Raw genomic sequence first — 14,790 nt, 5'->3', positions numbered from 1 at the left:
TACAATATATAGCACTTGAAAAAAATAATTGGAGTAAAAACAAATCAAATATGAAGTCTTCCCTGTACTTGAAGAGGTGTTTTTTCAGAAGTTATAAGAGTAGTTTTGTTTTATAGAAATTAAAACACACGATTATAGCTTTGTAATTTTTAAAAACATTTAGAACAAAATTAAATTTTACCCTTTTCTGGCTTGTCAAATTGTCATTAAATTGCTTTATCATTTTTATTGGTCGGGAAATCATTTCTGGAAACATTGTATTTTAGAAAAAGACGGTGAAAATGAAGAGGAGGAGGAGGATGAAGAGAAAAGCCTCACTGGACCAGAACAAGACGTGAAGAGCCGAACAGCAGGAACACAGAAATAACTTAAACACCTCAGGACCCAAATATCTTTTATAATGTAGTGCTTCATATGTAATTAAACTATAAAACACTTCTTTAAGAGGCCGGTGTCTTCATTTAAAAAACACACCCTCTAAAGGGGCCGTTCACTGTTTTCTGCCAAAAACTGAAAAATAATGTGCTTTGGTCATTCATTTACACAACAGCAGCATTTTGTGGGCCTGAGAACGGGCTGTTCTTCGTGGATTAGTCCGTCATCGGGATCTCACTGTTGATGATTTGCTGATCCAGGGCCTGTACCATGATGGTGTAGCTCAAGTAAAACTCAGGGTTACAGGATTAGTTTCGGGTTGATAAAACCAAACCAATCCAACCAGGCTTTGTTGGTGCCATGATGCTGACCATCAACTCTCGGTCACCTCAGGCTTTATACTGAGTTCAGGAGTTCAGGTGTGACATCAGTAGTGAACAGCCAATCACAGGCTGCGATTCACTTCTCTCTTACGCAGAATATTACGAGATTGAAAAATATTAAGAATTTAAACAAAGTTACACAGCAAGAAGAAAATAGCTGTCTATGACAGAGGACAACTAAAAGAAAAAGTCTCGCTATATCAGTGCAAGTAAAAGTTGTGAAGTTAGTTTATACAGTCGATAAAGGTTTTAAGCTCACATGTAGTCATTTTATAGCTTTATCTATTGATTCTAAAGCGTATATTACCTTTATATATTTATTCCTTTAAACTGTGCGTAAAAAATCATTGATAAACTAAAATTGTATGTGTAATCGATTAATAATTACTTAATATCTAAATCATTCAAAATTACTATTCTAAATAAGTGTTACTAAACGCCAGACGATTTTGTCTTTAAAATCATTTGCTATAGTGACCTTTAATTTGTAGTAGAAACAGGGGGAGTGACTGTATCCTCTGCTCACAGCTGATTGGTTTAAGTTCGGTTTGCAACCTCTTGGATCATCACCTGACCCGTTACTATGGCGATGAACACCGCTAAAAGCCAAAACGCTTTCATGAGCCTAAAACCAGGGTTGGTGCAAACTAAACTGAGACATACCTGGCTAACCTCCTGAACCGGCTTCATGGTATAAACCTCAGGATTATTAGGATCTCTGAAGCTCATCCCAGAGTTGCTGTCATAGCAACAGATCCGTAAACTCAAACCTGCTCGGGGTCAGTTTATGTAAACCGGATCAGATTAAATTTAAGCAGAGGTGATATTTAAAGTCCGTCACAGTAACTACTACTTTCTTAAAAGTAGAGTACATTAGTGAACCAGGGACAATAATAATGTTACATCATTTAAAACTAGTGTAGTTCATCATAATAGACAGCCAGTTTTACTCAGAGATTTATCAGTTTACCCAAGAGTCTTCTTACTGATGTATTTAGTCTGAGAAAAGCATTCATTTGAACAGCTGTTATTGGCCTGATGCAGAAAACGGAGTAAAAACTGCTGTACATTAAATAAAAGTTCTTAAAGCCACACTGTGTGATTTTTACCCCCATCTAGCGGTGAAAAGGTATATGACCATCCAGTAAATATTAGTTTCTGTTCCTCTCAATTCCGATTTCGTTTTAACTCCTACGGTGGCCAATGTAGTCCAAGATTAACATGGCTTCCAGTTCGACCTCGTCCATGAGTATTCCTTCAAGTGATGAGGTTACTTTAGAAAACTATTATAATTTGCAGTAATTTAATTTGTCAGTTAACATATAGGTTATGACATCTATGTAAAATGAATAATAGTTTTATGTTTTCGTTATTTTTTTACCATTTCATTGCTAACATCAGCTATCAGTCCAAGACGAATGCAAGCTAATCTTAGTAAAGTAACTTTATTCAGTGCTATCGTTATTCTGTATATTAACGACATCACTAGCGTAAGGCAAAGTTTACATTGTAGGCTATATCATTTTCTCCGTGAGCAGAGATCAGTTGATGTGACGGAGGTGCGAGGGAGAGGGAGAGGGAGAGAGGGAGAGGGAGAGAGGGAGAGAGGGAGAGGGAGAGGGAGAGGGAGAGAGGGAGAGGGAGAGAGGGAGAGGGAGAGGGAGAGGGAGAGAGGGAGAGGGAGAGAGGGAGAGAGGGAGAGGGAGAGGGAGAGGGAGAGAGGGAGAGGGAGAGAGGGAGAGGGAGAGGGAGAGGGAGAGGGAGAGGGAGAGAGGGAGAGGGAGAGAGGGAGAGAGGGAGAGGGAGAGAGGGAGAGGGAGAGAGGGAGAGGGAGAGGGAGAGAGGGAGAGGGAGAGGGAGAGGGAGAGGGAGAGAGGGAGAGGGAGAGGGAGAGGGAGAGGGAGAGAGGGAGAGGGAGAGGGAGAGGGAGAGGGAGAGGGAGAGGGAGAGGGAGAGGGAGAGGGAGAGGAAAAAATAAAAACAGGGCCGATGCCAGTGAATTGCGGAGACGCGAAAGGCGAAGCTTGAATTAACGGGTATGTCCCTCTTTGGCTAATGTACTTTCAAGATGGAGGGGCAACATGGCGACCGGCATTCGAACCCATAGACATGTATAAAGGCTAGATGGCTTACCGGCGCTGAGAGCCAACGGGACCCGACGACGTCACACGGCGGCCATCTTAGGACAGCACCGCTCATCCAGTTATAACATTAAAGTCTATTGTGCATGTAGTGCTGAAATAACTATATTTTGCTCAATTTTCAACTGATTTTCAAACGGCTTGGTGTGTCATAAACGTCAGGGATGCCATGAAACACACAGCTACGCTGCAATGTTAAGCGTTTCTCAAAACGTGAAGCTACAATTTAAACATCGGCATCAGCACAAATCATAGCCACGTTAATAAGGTTTGTAATAAACCAAACCGTTTGTAAATCCGTCAAGAATTCAGCAAGTTACGAGCATTTGTCACTCACCTTCCGTCCACAGCAGCAGGGAGCAGCAGCGCAGTCTCCTGACCTAAGATGGCCGCCAAAGTGACGACACAGCTGACTCCGCCTTGAGCCATCTAGCCTTTATACATGTCTATGTTCGAACCCCTCACCCGTATGTATTTTCAATGGCATATTACACACTCACGAGAATACTTTATTACTTGAACGAAGTAAATATAATAATAATAATAATAATAATTCATTACATTTATATAGCGCTTTTCTGGACACTCAAAGCGCTTTACATAGAAGGGGGGAATCTCCTCAACCACCACCAATGTGCAGCATCCACCTGGATGATGCGACGGCAGCCATATTGCGCCAGAACGCCCACCACACACCAGCTTACTGGTGGAGAGGAGACAGTGATGAAGCCAAATATACATTAATGAGCACATATATTTTTGAAAGAATTAAGTGTTTTTAGCTAAGAATAAACTAAAGTTACACAGTGTAGCTTTAACCTTTAATGCTATCATATAACAAATTGATTCACAGGTAAAAGTGAATGAATTGCCAACTACATTAAAATAATGTAAAGCCTGTACAAATACTAGAAATCATGAAATAATTGAGAATCATGTAACAGTACATTTCATTTCTTGAGTCTAAATAATGTCAATAATTGCTTGATTAATCTCTAGACCTAAGAAAACAACATGGTTTTGTCAGATCTGTGACGCTGTGTCATTACGTCCCCAAAACCATGATCCGCATCGATATATCTGCTCTTCCAATGATCATGTGGTAATCTCAGACAACTTCATCCTGATATGTAATCAAATCTGGCTAATTTGAACAATGTTTCTTTAAAAAGTGACAGACAACGGCTGGCCTGGCAGCAGAATACAGTGATTTTAGTTTCCAGGCCAGTCACATGACCAGTGACCAAAGGTGGAGCCATTTTGTCTTGCTAAACGAGTTGGAAACTGTAAAGAACTACTGAAGCAGGACTTGGGACTATAATCTTTATTTTTCTAGAATCCAAGTTGAAATGAAAGATAAAAAAAAAAGAAAAGAAAAATAAAGTCACACTGCAAGTATATATCCAGACCAAATCCAACTAACATCGTAAAAAGATCTCATAAAAACTGAGTAGTACAGAACAAATCAAGACTTTAAAACCAGTTCTGCAAGTTAAGCCCTTAAATGATCTGGACCCTTCAGCTTCAAAACACAAGAAAAGACACAATAAATCTGGCAGTAGATTCTTCCAGGATGAGCGATCTGGCTTCAGTCTCAGTCCGTCTCCTCCTCAGACTCAGATTCTGAAACACAGGAGAGACTAGAGTTAAATATGACCAAAGAAACATGAGAATAGGACGCATCCCAAACAAGTTCCTCCTGTAGAAACCCTCAGGTTTAACTGGGACGGGCACTCACCCTCTTCTGCACTCTTCAGCCACTCCACAAACTTCTTCATCTGGTCCAGGAAGAAGCCCTTTCCTTTGGCGAGATGGGCTTCGGTGTACCACTTGAGGATCGCCTCCTCACTCACCACGTTCACTGGAGGAGAAGCAGAGGTTTAGCAAGGGTCTACCGAAGCGCTCCAGGAGCCAGGATTAGAGGAGCTCTACCTTTATAGAGCAGCAGGACGATCTTCTGGAAGGCGTTCATGAAGTGGATGTTGTCGTAGCAGTACTCCTGAACCCGCAGCAGGAGCGTGAGCTCGGACAGGCCCTGAGTGGTGAAGGCCTTCAGAAGGGGACTGTGTTGCTGAGGAGACACGGCCAACAATATGTACAGGACCCAGCATATAGTCATAACACAGGTTCTCAAATTAACAAAATTTCTAAATAAAATGCTAAATTTTTGTCCTGGGAAAACTGAGCTTGGAAGACGCTCCCAAATTTGTTTTGCATCGATAGATATCACAACAGAATTTACTGATTACACGGATCTATGAGGACATGAACTTCATCTCCAGAGTAAAGCTCTGTTGTGCCGCACTAATTTATATTTTATGACTTAATTACCAAAATTAAAATGCACACTGAATTTCTGGAGGAAAAAAATTGTGTAATTAAAAACAAAAAACAAACAAAAAAAACATTAAAATGGAATCCAGAAGACTTTAACCGAAGTCACAGAATTTGGTAAAAAACTATTTAAAAAAAAATATATATATATGGCCGTAAACCATGTAATTTGCAAACTTTCATGAAACTATTACAATTTATTAGACAAGCTTAGACAAAATTAGACAAAATGGAAATCCAAAAATAAGTGATTTCATAGGGCCCTACATAATTTTATGAGAATATCATCATGTCTGATGTCCAGGTATCATCAGTCAGCTTTTATTGTGTTGATTAAATAATCGAGAGAGTGCGAGACCGACGTTCTTAAAGGGATAGTTCACTTTGAAATTAAATGTTGGTGTGTTTTATCTTATCTCAAGGGCATCCAAGATGTAGGTGTCTTTGTCTCCGCAGTATTTTCAATTTTGATATTTTTAGGTCAAACCGTTCTTGTCTGACAGTCATATCATGCAGGTCTATGGTCACTGTCTCAAAGCGCATGCACAGTCCAAATTACACAATTCCCCATCGTCCAAATTACACAATTCCCCATCGTCCAAATTAAACAATTACCCATCGCACGTACACATTGATGGCCTAAGACACGAAACGAGCGGTATTTATATAGTTTTTACCTCTTGTAACAGCCACGACCAAGTGATCGGAGGGCGCGAGCGCTTCCTTCTGTGTGACGTGTGCGCAGACTGGTGCATAGATGTATAAACTAGATGTCGCATTAAAGACATTCGTTCCAATGAACTGCCGTAGCCAAGGCGACATCTAGTGTATACATCTATGCACCAGTCTGCGCACACGTCACACAGAAGGAAGCGCTCGCGCCCTCCGATCACTTGGTCGTGGCTGTTACAAGAGGTAAAAACTATATAAATACTGTTTGTTTTCTCACACAAACCGCTCGTTTCGTGTCTTAGGCCATCAATGTGTACTTACGATGGGGAATTGTGTAATTTGAACTCTGTGTATGCTCTTTGAGACGGTGACCATAGACCTGCATGATATGACTGTCAGACAAGAACGGTTTGACCTAAAAATGAAACTACTGCGGAAAGACACCTACATCTTGGATGCCCTTGAGGTAAGCTAAAACATACCAAAATTTAATTTCAAAGTGAACTATCCCTTTAAGTGTATCCAGAATAATGTAGATGTAGCTTGAGTCCAAACACCACGACTCTCACCTTCAAGTGTTTGATGGACTGTTCAGCGACCAGCTCCTCTTTCTTGTTCCACTCCATCAAGCTCATGACGCTGGTCCACATGATCCCGATCATCTTCTGCTCAGAGATGCTGCTCCGCTTCATCTCCTCCTTGCAGCTGGCGATGATCTGGAGGAAACACAGAGCAGAGATTAGAGTCTGGAAGCGCGGATCTGAGGCAGAAGGCCGGCGGCTCGAGGAAAGCGTCTCCACGGACCTCGGTAGAAGAGACGCCCATCGCCATCTGCTCCTGCAGCTCCTTCTGAAGCTCCTTGCGCGCTCCTAGCGACTGCCGGTTGCGGGAGAAGTCGGAGAGCTCCTTCAGCCCAGCGTCGGTGAAGTACTTGGAGAAATACTCATAGCTGCGCTTGTTCACCGGAAACAGCTCCTGCAACACAACACACACACACACAGGTGAGAGATGCTCACTTACATTAGTCACACACTCCGTCTGATAAGCTGCACCTACAAAGTCCGAACTGTGGCTTTTTGCACACATTACACTAATGTACAGTTACATTTTAACAGAGGTCTAGTTTTATTAATATTTTTATTACCATTTTTATGCACTAGGGGAAATTCCTTGTATACTTTGTACATATTTTAACGCTTGTATGGTGTTCGGGTCTGTTGGACCCATTTTCATTTTTATTAATCAAAAGAAATTTATTTATATTACGATTGATTATTTTTTTCAAACTCACTCATTGGCCTTGGCTCATTTTCTGTGAAGAATATATATCAGAACACATTTTCAATGACCACACACACACTGTACACCCCCAAAAATAAATAAATAATAAAGTAGTCTTTACCAAATTAATTTAGGTTAAAAAATATTGGAAATGGGCTTAGGTTTGACAGGTTGCAGCAAGTGTTGCAATTCATAAAACAACAGTTAACCTTAAACCCTTTGCATAATAAACTAGACTTTCTGATTAATTCGATTGGTCCTTACATGCGCTTCGTGAGGCACACACACACACTAGCACACACACACTAGCACACACACTAGCACACACACTAGCACACACACTAGCACACACACGCGCACACACACGCGCACACACACGCGCACACACACGCGCACACACACACGCGCACACACACACGGTCTCTCGCTCCCTTTCTCTGCTGTGCGCGCGCTACACATGCGCGCTCTTGCTCGCTCGATCTAGATTCTGGGAGACTTTAACTAATTTGCAGGCAATTCTGAAATTATCGTACATTATGGGATTTTTTTCATTATTGATCGTAGATCATACAGAGGTCAAAATTATCGTATTAATAGGCAGAAATGACATGCATTGTGAACGTCAGACATAATCATTTTCGTTCCATCTCGTCTCGTCAACGAAAACGTCTCGTCATATTTTAGTCACCTTGGAGCCATTTTTAGCTAGTCATCGTAACGTTATCGTCATAAAAAAAAGTGCGTCAACGAAATAATTGCGTTATCGTCATCGTTGACGAAAACATTGGTATTACAACGTAAACATGGTTTATGACGACATCCGTGTCCTCAAACCAAACGGCTTGAAAAAAAAAAAAAAAAAAAAGGCAAAACTGTTTTGTGATTGGTAGGTTTAGGGGTCGGGTTATTGTAGGGGGATATATTATACAGTTTGTACATTAGAAAAACCATTACGCCTATGGAGAGTGACCGAACACCACATATCCAAGTGTGTGTGTGTGCGCGCGCAAGAGTGAGTTGTGTTTCTACCCCTGCCGTTCCTGCACAAGGGCGCAATTCTTAAAATGTATCAACAAAGGTGAAGAGTATTAACCATATATGCTGTTTAGATTGCTTGTGATTGGATGAAGTAAAAATCTTGAGTATTTTAACATAAAATTGTTTGATTGTGTTGAATTAAATAAATTTTAAAAAATGCAGCGAACCACGAACACTGGCTGAATAACACAAATATGAAGACCACAAGGGTTAAGTCTAGTTTGAAGTCGTATCTTTTTAGTATGGCTTTTAGAACTGATGAACTGTGTAACGGATTGTGTCGTATCATCTGGAAAGCACTTTGACAAAAGCATTTGTTTTTTTAAATGTGCTATAGAAATGACATTGTATTGTACATGCGGATTCTGATGCACTCAGACTCACCATCAGCCGGTCGTCCATGCCGACCTTACGCAGACTGGAAGCCACAGAGTTAATGTCCTTCTCCGTGATCCAGGCTTTGAACAGCTTCACAGCGAAGGCTGGAGACACTCCTAATAAAGGAAACGCCACGTTTAGTATAAAATCAGGCAAATCAGAGAAAACCCGAGCGTGTCAGACGTACCTTCTTTGACCAAGTTGTCATTGAAGAGGCTGCCCAGGATTGAGGCGGATATGCTCCCGTTAGCCAGTAAAATGCCAGTTAGCATGGCGAGCTTGTTGCGCTCGGACTCACTGAACCCTTTTAAGAACAGGAGCAACTGCAGAAATAAACAAGTTAGTCTTTCATCTTCACAAGTCTAAATGTTAAAAGCTGACATGTTAGATTCGAGTTACCTTTTTGATCTCCTCTTCGAAACCCTTTTCCAGGTACTTGTAACGCCGGATTAACTTGTTAAAAACCTAAAACACATAAATAGGAAGTCAATTTGAGAAGGTCTCTGTTAAGCCGCGATCACACTACAAGCGACACGATACCATTCATGTCAATGGGGAGCGGGCGATTTCCGGCGACCGGATGGCGACGCAACAAAGTTGAGATCCGTTTAACTTTATGCAAATGAAAAGCGACTTTTGGGAGCTACAAGTTATGATACATCTCCGTGTGCATACAGTGGTGTTCGCCGTGCTGACTCCGAGCCTGAATGCTTTCGTGAGCCCAGATAGACGGCATTTACCCGTTTGCTGCAGTTAAATAGCAAAGAGCACTCGCGGTTCCTCGTTCATCTTTAATATTATGCATGTTATACTGTTTCCATTTACATTTAGACTTTTCCTTCCAAAATATGTGTTTGTAGCAGCATGAAAACAGATTTGTGGTCTACAACATCCGTGAATGTCACTCACAAACATTTCTAGGCTACCAGCAGTGGTTACGCCCACTGGCGACAGTCGCTTGTAGTGTGAACACACTTCATTTTTAGGCCCTGTTAACTCCTGGTATTAACACGTTTTGGTCGATCGGATTACAAGCAAACGAGGGAGACACATTCCTGTTTACAGCTGGTGTCTTTATGTCCGGATTTCTTCGAGGGGAGGGTCTATGGACCAGTAAACTAAGTTTTTTATTATCTTTTGATCAATGAACAAAGTAAGCTTGTGCAATTTACATGAACACATGGAGTCCATTGAGAGAGAAGAAAAAAAAGAAAAGAAAGAGCACCAGCTTTAATTTTTGCTGCGAGTTATAAATCAGGAACGGTGAGAATATTGCGTTTGGTCAATTTTTTTTAGACTTGGTTCTTCAGCCGACAGTTTAAATCTTAGGGCTGTAAACAATCAATCGCGATTAATCGAATTCAAGATAAAAGTTTGTGTTTACATAATATATGTGGGTGTATAATTATTTTGTATACTGTATAAATACACACACATGCATGTACTGTATAATATTTAAGAAAAATGTGTTATATATATAAAAGAGTTCTATTTATATATAATATAAATCATTAAAAAAAAATATATGCATTATATAAATGCAAATATATACATGCATGTGTGTGTATTTATATATACAAAATAATTACACAATACACATATATTATGTAAACACAAACTTTTATTTTGTATTCGATTAATCGTGATTAATCGTTTACAGCCCTATTAAATCTCATCTGGTTAGTGCACTTCCCATGATGTTCACGCATTAGATCAATATGAGGAGAGTAGACGGTTTATGTGGCTGTTCGATCACATGAGTAGGAAAGCCATCCGGTCGAATGTTTCCACTGCCTCTGGAAGTGGTGAGAGTGGACAAGCCCAGAGTTTTAGACCCGTTTACGGCTGTATTCAGCGGCGTGCACATGATCCGATCAACTAAAACTCATCTTAATAACCAGCAGTAAACAGGGCCTCAGACACCAGTGCGCATCTGGAGCGTCGAGTAACAGACTTCACATACCTGAGCGTACGCTCGCATGGTCTTCACATCTTCTTGTGCGGTGAAGAGACAGAAGTTAGTCCGAGTCATGTCGTCAGATACGGCACCTCCCGGAGCTGCGCAGCACAGACGGAAACGCTCCCGTTAAAGACTGTAACTCACTGCAGAAACAGTGCTCAAGAGAGTCAAACGGCCTCTTACCCAGCATTCCACCAGCCACCAGGATATCAAACAGGGTCTCTGCATAGCGCCGATAGTCGAGCTTGGCACCAGAGGAATCTAGGAACTTGGCAACCGCCTCCAAATCAGGGCCAGTTTGATTTAGTCCTTGTACAATGTGTTCCTGAAACTGGGTAGGGTCAAATCTCTCCTTTTCATCTGTTCAAACCAGAAGAGAAAGCAGAAGTGAGTGAGGGGCAGCGTCCAATCACACGCCTCCATCTCAGTAACGACAGGTTCAGAGTAAAGTCCAAAGAAGCTAAAGCGGCACCATTCATCGTTTATTTATACATTTTTAAATAAATCCTAAATGACAACGAGTCTCTAGTGTTTATTAAAACTTTGACAAATCACACATTCAGATCTATGGAAGTTCGTTTCTGCCACAGAATAAACATTTACTTTACGCAATTGTGACTAACACGCAATTGTGACTCTAACACGCAATTGTGACTATATAACACGCAATTGTGACTATATAACACGCAATTGTGACTATATAACACGCAATTGTGACTATATAACACGCAATTGTGACTATATAACACCAGAAGAGAAAGCAGAAGTGAGTGAGGGGCAGCGTCCAATCACACGCCTCCATCTCAGTAACTACAGGTTCAGAGTAAAGTCCAAAGCGGACTTTAAAAAATCCTAAATGACAACGAGTCACTAGTTTTTATTAAAACTTTGACAAATCACACATTCAGATCTATGGAAGCTTGTTTCTGCCACAGAATATACATTAATTAAACATAAAATTTAAAGTAATTGCAACGTTTCTCACAATTCTGACTTTATAACACGCAATTGCGACTCTTACAATTCTGACTCTCGCATTTGAGAGATGCGATTACCTTTTGTATTTTTTATTCAGTGGCAGAAAGTTTGAAGCGTCCAAACTAATCGGTGTGGATCTAGAGAAAGCAGTTAGGCTATCTAGCTATGAAACGGTCTTCAACCACACACAGTATCGTTATTTCCGTGTTACAAATATTCATAATCACACAAGTACTGGAATACAAGTTTATAGTTCGGATTTAAACACTACGGAAGCAATCAGAACAAAAATCACCTTTTGAAAGTAACTTGATATAATCATTATTGAAGCATCGATAGCTTTACACCAGTAGGTGGCGACAAGTGACTTAGTCAACATTAACACTAAACTACACAGAAATTTAAATCTAATTCACTAGAGTACAAAAGTGACAACTCTTAAATAAAAACAAAGACAAACCTCTCTTGCGTGTCTTGAAACGCTGGCCTGTTAGCGTTGGCTTCTGCTGCTTTTGAGTACTCATAAAAGATACCTTAAAAGAAAGATTAAAGTTTACGTAAGATTTGGGTTTACAACTGCTTCACAAACAGTCTTTTCCACCTTACAGTAGGCTATATTTCTGTCACAAACAAACAATAGTATTGGGATACAATTTTTAGTCAGGATTTAGACTGATGTTGTGCTAGCTGCAATCAAAATTAGCAATTGACCTTTTGTTACGCTTCAAATACGCTGGTATGTGCTATATTAAGCCAGTAGGTGGCGACAAGCGTCTTAAAAATTAGGCCTACTTGACGGATTCTTCATTCATAACATCAATTTTTACACAATGAATTAATGTAAACTAATCAATTTTTAAATACTCATCTATAACATTTCAGACAAGTTATAAATATTCATACCATTAAATACAACATTGTCAGAAGAACCTCAAGTAAATTACACATTTTATTTGGTTGTCTAATGTATTGTTTTCAGAATCATGGGAGAACTGATCTCTAAACAAAACAAAAAAGGCTATTGAGTCTCAAATTAAGCTTAATGAGTATATTATACCTGGCATCCATCTACTATCAGTACCATTTCTAATATGGCAATGTACATTCTTACACTAGGATGAATTTGAAATGTACATTAACAAGGATTTGGTAAAATTATAATGCGTTACCCTGAATGTTTTTTATTATTTTAAAGACGCGCTTCTCATCCAGTGAGCGAGCTGCGAATTAAGCCCCGCCCCTCGCTAGCCCCGCCCCGTTACCGCGAGACTGCGGTCATGGCCTGATGCAGGACAAACTGTAGTAGACCACAGCCCGATGGTCGCTTGCAGCTCATTGTCTGCTACTGGTTTGAGTGGCACACGCACAATCGTTCAAAATAGAATCGCTTATAAAATACAAAAGTTTAGCACAATGAAAATGTGTTCCCTTAATCCAGTTGTGTTCGACAATCACTAGTCTTGTGTCATGAAAACACTGTTCGTACGATTTTTTTTTTTTTTTTTTTAGAAATGTCTCAATTTTACATTAAAAAAACACTTAATTAGGGTCAATAGTCGAGCAACACAACTATTTGTCCAGTCTTATCCAAACCTGGACAAAAATCAAACCAAATTCCACAGTTTTCCAAACTGCGTAGGTACCTTGAAAACACAAAGCGTTTAAAAAACGTCTCCCTGGGTCAATCACAAGAGAATAAAAATGAAATACGAACAAGGTTTACCATAAAATACCATTTTAAAGTGAAACTTACCGAAATACTTGAGGAAAGACAACTGTTTTCGAAGAGTAACCCAAACAAAAGTATAATGGCGAACACACTTCTTCACACGCGCTCAGCACCAGCTTAATAAAGGCTGGACTAGTCCATTAGCAGAGGGGATCAGTGACGGGGAATACGGGGAAAATTGATAAAAGCAATTAAATGGCTATCCCTTATCTTATTTATCTTACTTAATTTGAAAAAGAATTCGTAAGCTCACGAAGTAAAGAAGGTAATCTTAATATTTTGAAGAAATATTACGTATCGTATAACTTGGTTCCCCCTCTAAACATAATTCGCTCCGTTTCCGGGGTTTGTAATGTTCATGAATCATTTGTTCCTTCGGACGTCACAGAGAGAGAGAAAGAAAGAAAGAAAGAAAGAAAGAAAGAAAGAAAGAAAGAAAGAAAGAAAGAAAGAAAGAAAGAAAGAAAGAAAGAAAGAAAGAAAGAAAGAAAGAAAGAAAGAAAGAAAGAAAGAAAGAAAGAAAGAAAGAAAGAAAGAAAGAAAGGGCAAATTTTCCCACACATTCTGGATAAATTTTTTTTTAAAGATGGAAGTGTTGTTGTTGTTGTTTTTGTTTTGTTTGTTTGTTTGTTTGTTTTTGAATAAAATGGAGCTCAGATTTATAAAATAATGTATTTATTCAGAGGCCCAAACTGAGCAAAAATATGCAATATGATCCAGTTGCTGATATTTATACGTCCAAAAAGTAAAATAAATGGTGTGATCAGATAAACATAAATAGTATCTTTTCATTTTAACACTGTTTAAACTTAGACTTTTTTAGTCCATCTGTTTGTATGTGGCCAATTTAAACAAAAAAAATCTGTTCATAAAATAATATTTTACTAATAATATAAATAAAGTGTTTTTAATTTTGTATTTAAAATCTCAGCGAGGCAGATGAACCTTAAAATATTTATTTTGAACACAGAAAAAAAGTATATCACACGTTCAGTCAGTTGTGTACAGTACATTCAGTTATCAGAAGTTGTCTCTTCTGTCTCAGATTCAGAGATACGGCACATAATGTGTCACATCTGGCAAAAGTGTAAATCTCATGGTGTTGCGCAACTGTTCCTGGACCAGAATGTCCTCCCAACACTTCGCTGGGTCACGTGACCGAGACTCATGAAACTTGATTCCAGTAACTGTGTCTGAAGGCTTGAAGTCTGAATCCTTTCAGCTTGTGCAGACCATTTGGTGTGTGTGTTGTGTGTGAAAAGACCCGCACTGTCTCCTTTAGTGTTCAGTGTCGTCTCTGTGTTTAAGATCGACCACAGAAGAAGAGCAAATATCATGGACATATAGCCGAACCGTGTCAGGGCTATAGTACATATTGTACAATTTATCGCTTCAGTTTTTATTTATAATGTTTGTGTCGTTATTTCATGTTTCTACATTTGTATTAAAACATGATAAGATCATTTATTTAACAGTATTATAACATGAGTTCAGTAATAACAAGAATGTAGCGCAGTCTGT

The 14,790-nt window shown here is 39.6% G+C and overlaps 2 protein-coding genes across 5 annotated transcripts in view; one reads left to right on the top strand and one right to left on the bottom strand.

Moving 5' to 3' along the window:
• cd58 (CD58 molecule) overlaps positions 1-442 on the top strand; it is a 31,258-nt gene extending 30,816 nt beyond the window's left edge. For all 4 annotated transcript variants that reach the window (XM_079618949.1, XM_079618951.1, XM_079618950.1 and 1 more), the window contains one exon: positions 267-442. In XM_079618949.1, coding sequence (XP_079475075.1) covers positions 267-367 — 101 coding nt within the window. In that variant the 3' untranslated portion in view covers positions 368-442. The remainder of the gene's footprint in view (positions 1-266) is intronic.
• A 3,766-nt stretch (positions 443-4,208) lies between these two features.
• Positions 4,209-13,638, bottom strand: bzw1b (basic leucine zipper and W2 domains 1b). The gene is made up of 12 exons (XM_079617914.1): positions 13,294-13,638; positions 12,001-12,073; positions 10,746-10,922; positions 10,566-10,660; positions 9,002-9,067; positions 8,790-8,925; positions 8,609-8,718; positions 6,710-6,880; positions 6,475-6,621; positions 4,832-4,970; positions 4,638-4,760; positions 4,209-4,522 (listed from the first exon to the last, which is right to left on the bottom strand). Exons 2-12 carry the CDS (start codon positions 12,062-12,064, stop codon positions 4,494-4,496), a joined length of 1,257 nt encoding a protein of 418 aa, XP_079474040.1. The 5' UTR covers positions 12,065-12,073; positions 13,294-13,638; the 3' UTR covers positions 4,209-4,493.
• Positions 13,639-14,790: the final 1,152 nt, after the last annotated feature.

This window comes from Phoxinus phoxinus, assembly GCF_949152265.1.
Source record: "Phoxinus phoxinus genome assembly, chromosome: 7".
NCBI classification, from domain to species: domain Eukaryota; kingdom Metazoa; phylum Chordata; class Actinopteri; order Cypriniformes; family Leuciscidae; genus Phoxinus; species Phoxinus phoxinus.
This window is presented reverse-complemented; position numbering and strand designations above follow the sequence as displayed.

What these genes read in the sequence shown, in the direction of transcription:
- bzw1b (XM_079617914.1), bottom strand. Translation starts at nt 12,064, where the DNA reads ATGAGTACTCAAAAGCAGCAGAAGCCAACGCTAACAGGCCAGCGTTTC. An exon ending in TGGGCGTCTCTTCTACCGAG is followed by an intron (nt 6,622 to 6,709) that starts GTCCGTGGAGAC and finishes TGTTTCCTCCAG; the next exon opens with ATCATCGCCAGCTGCAAGGA. An exon ending in AGTCCATCAAACACTTGAAG is followed by an intron (nt 4,971 to 6,474) that starts GTGAGAGTCGTG and finishes GTGTCTCCTCAG; the next exon opens with CAACACAGTCCCCTTCTGAA.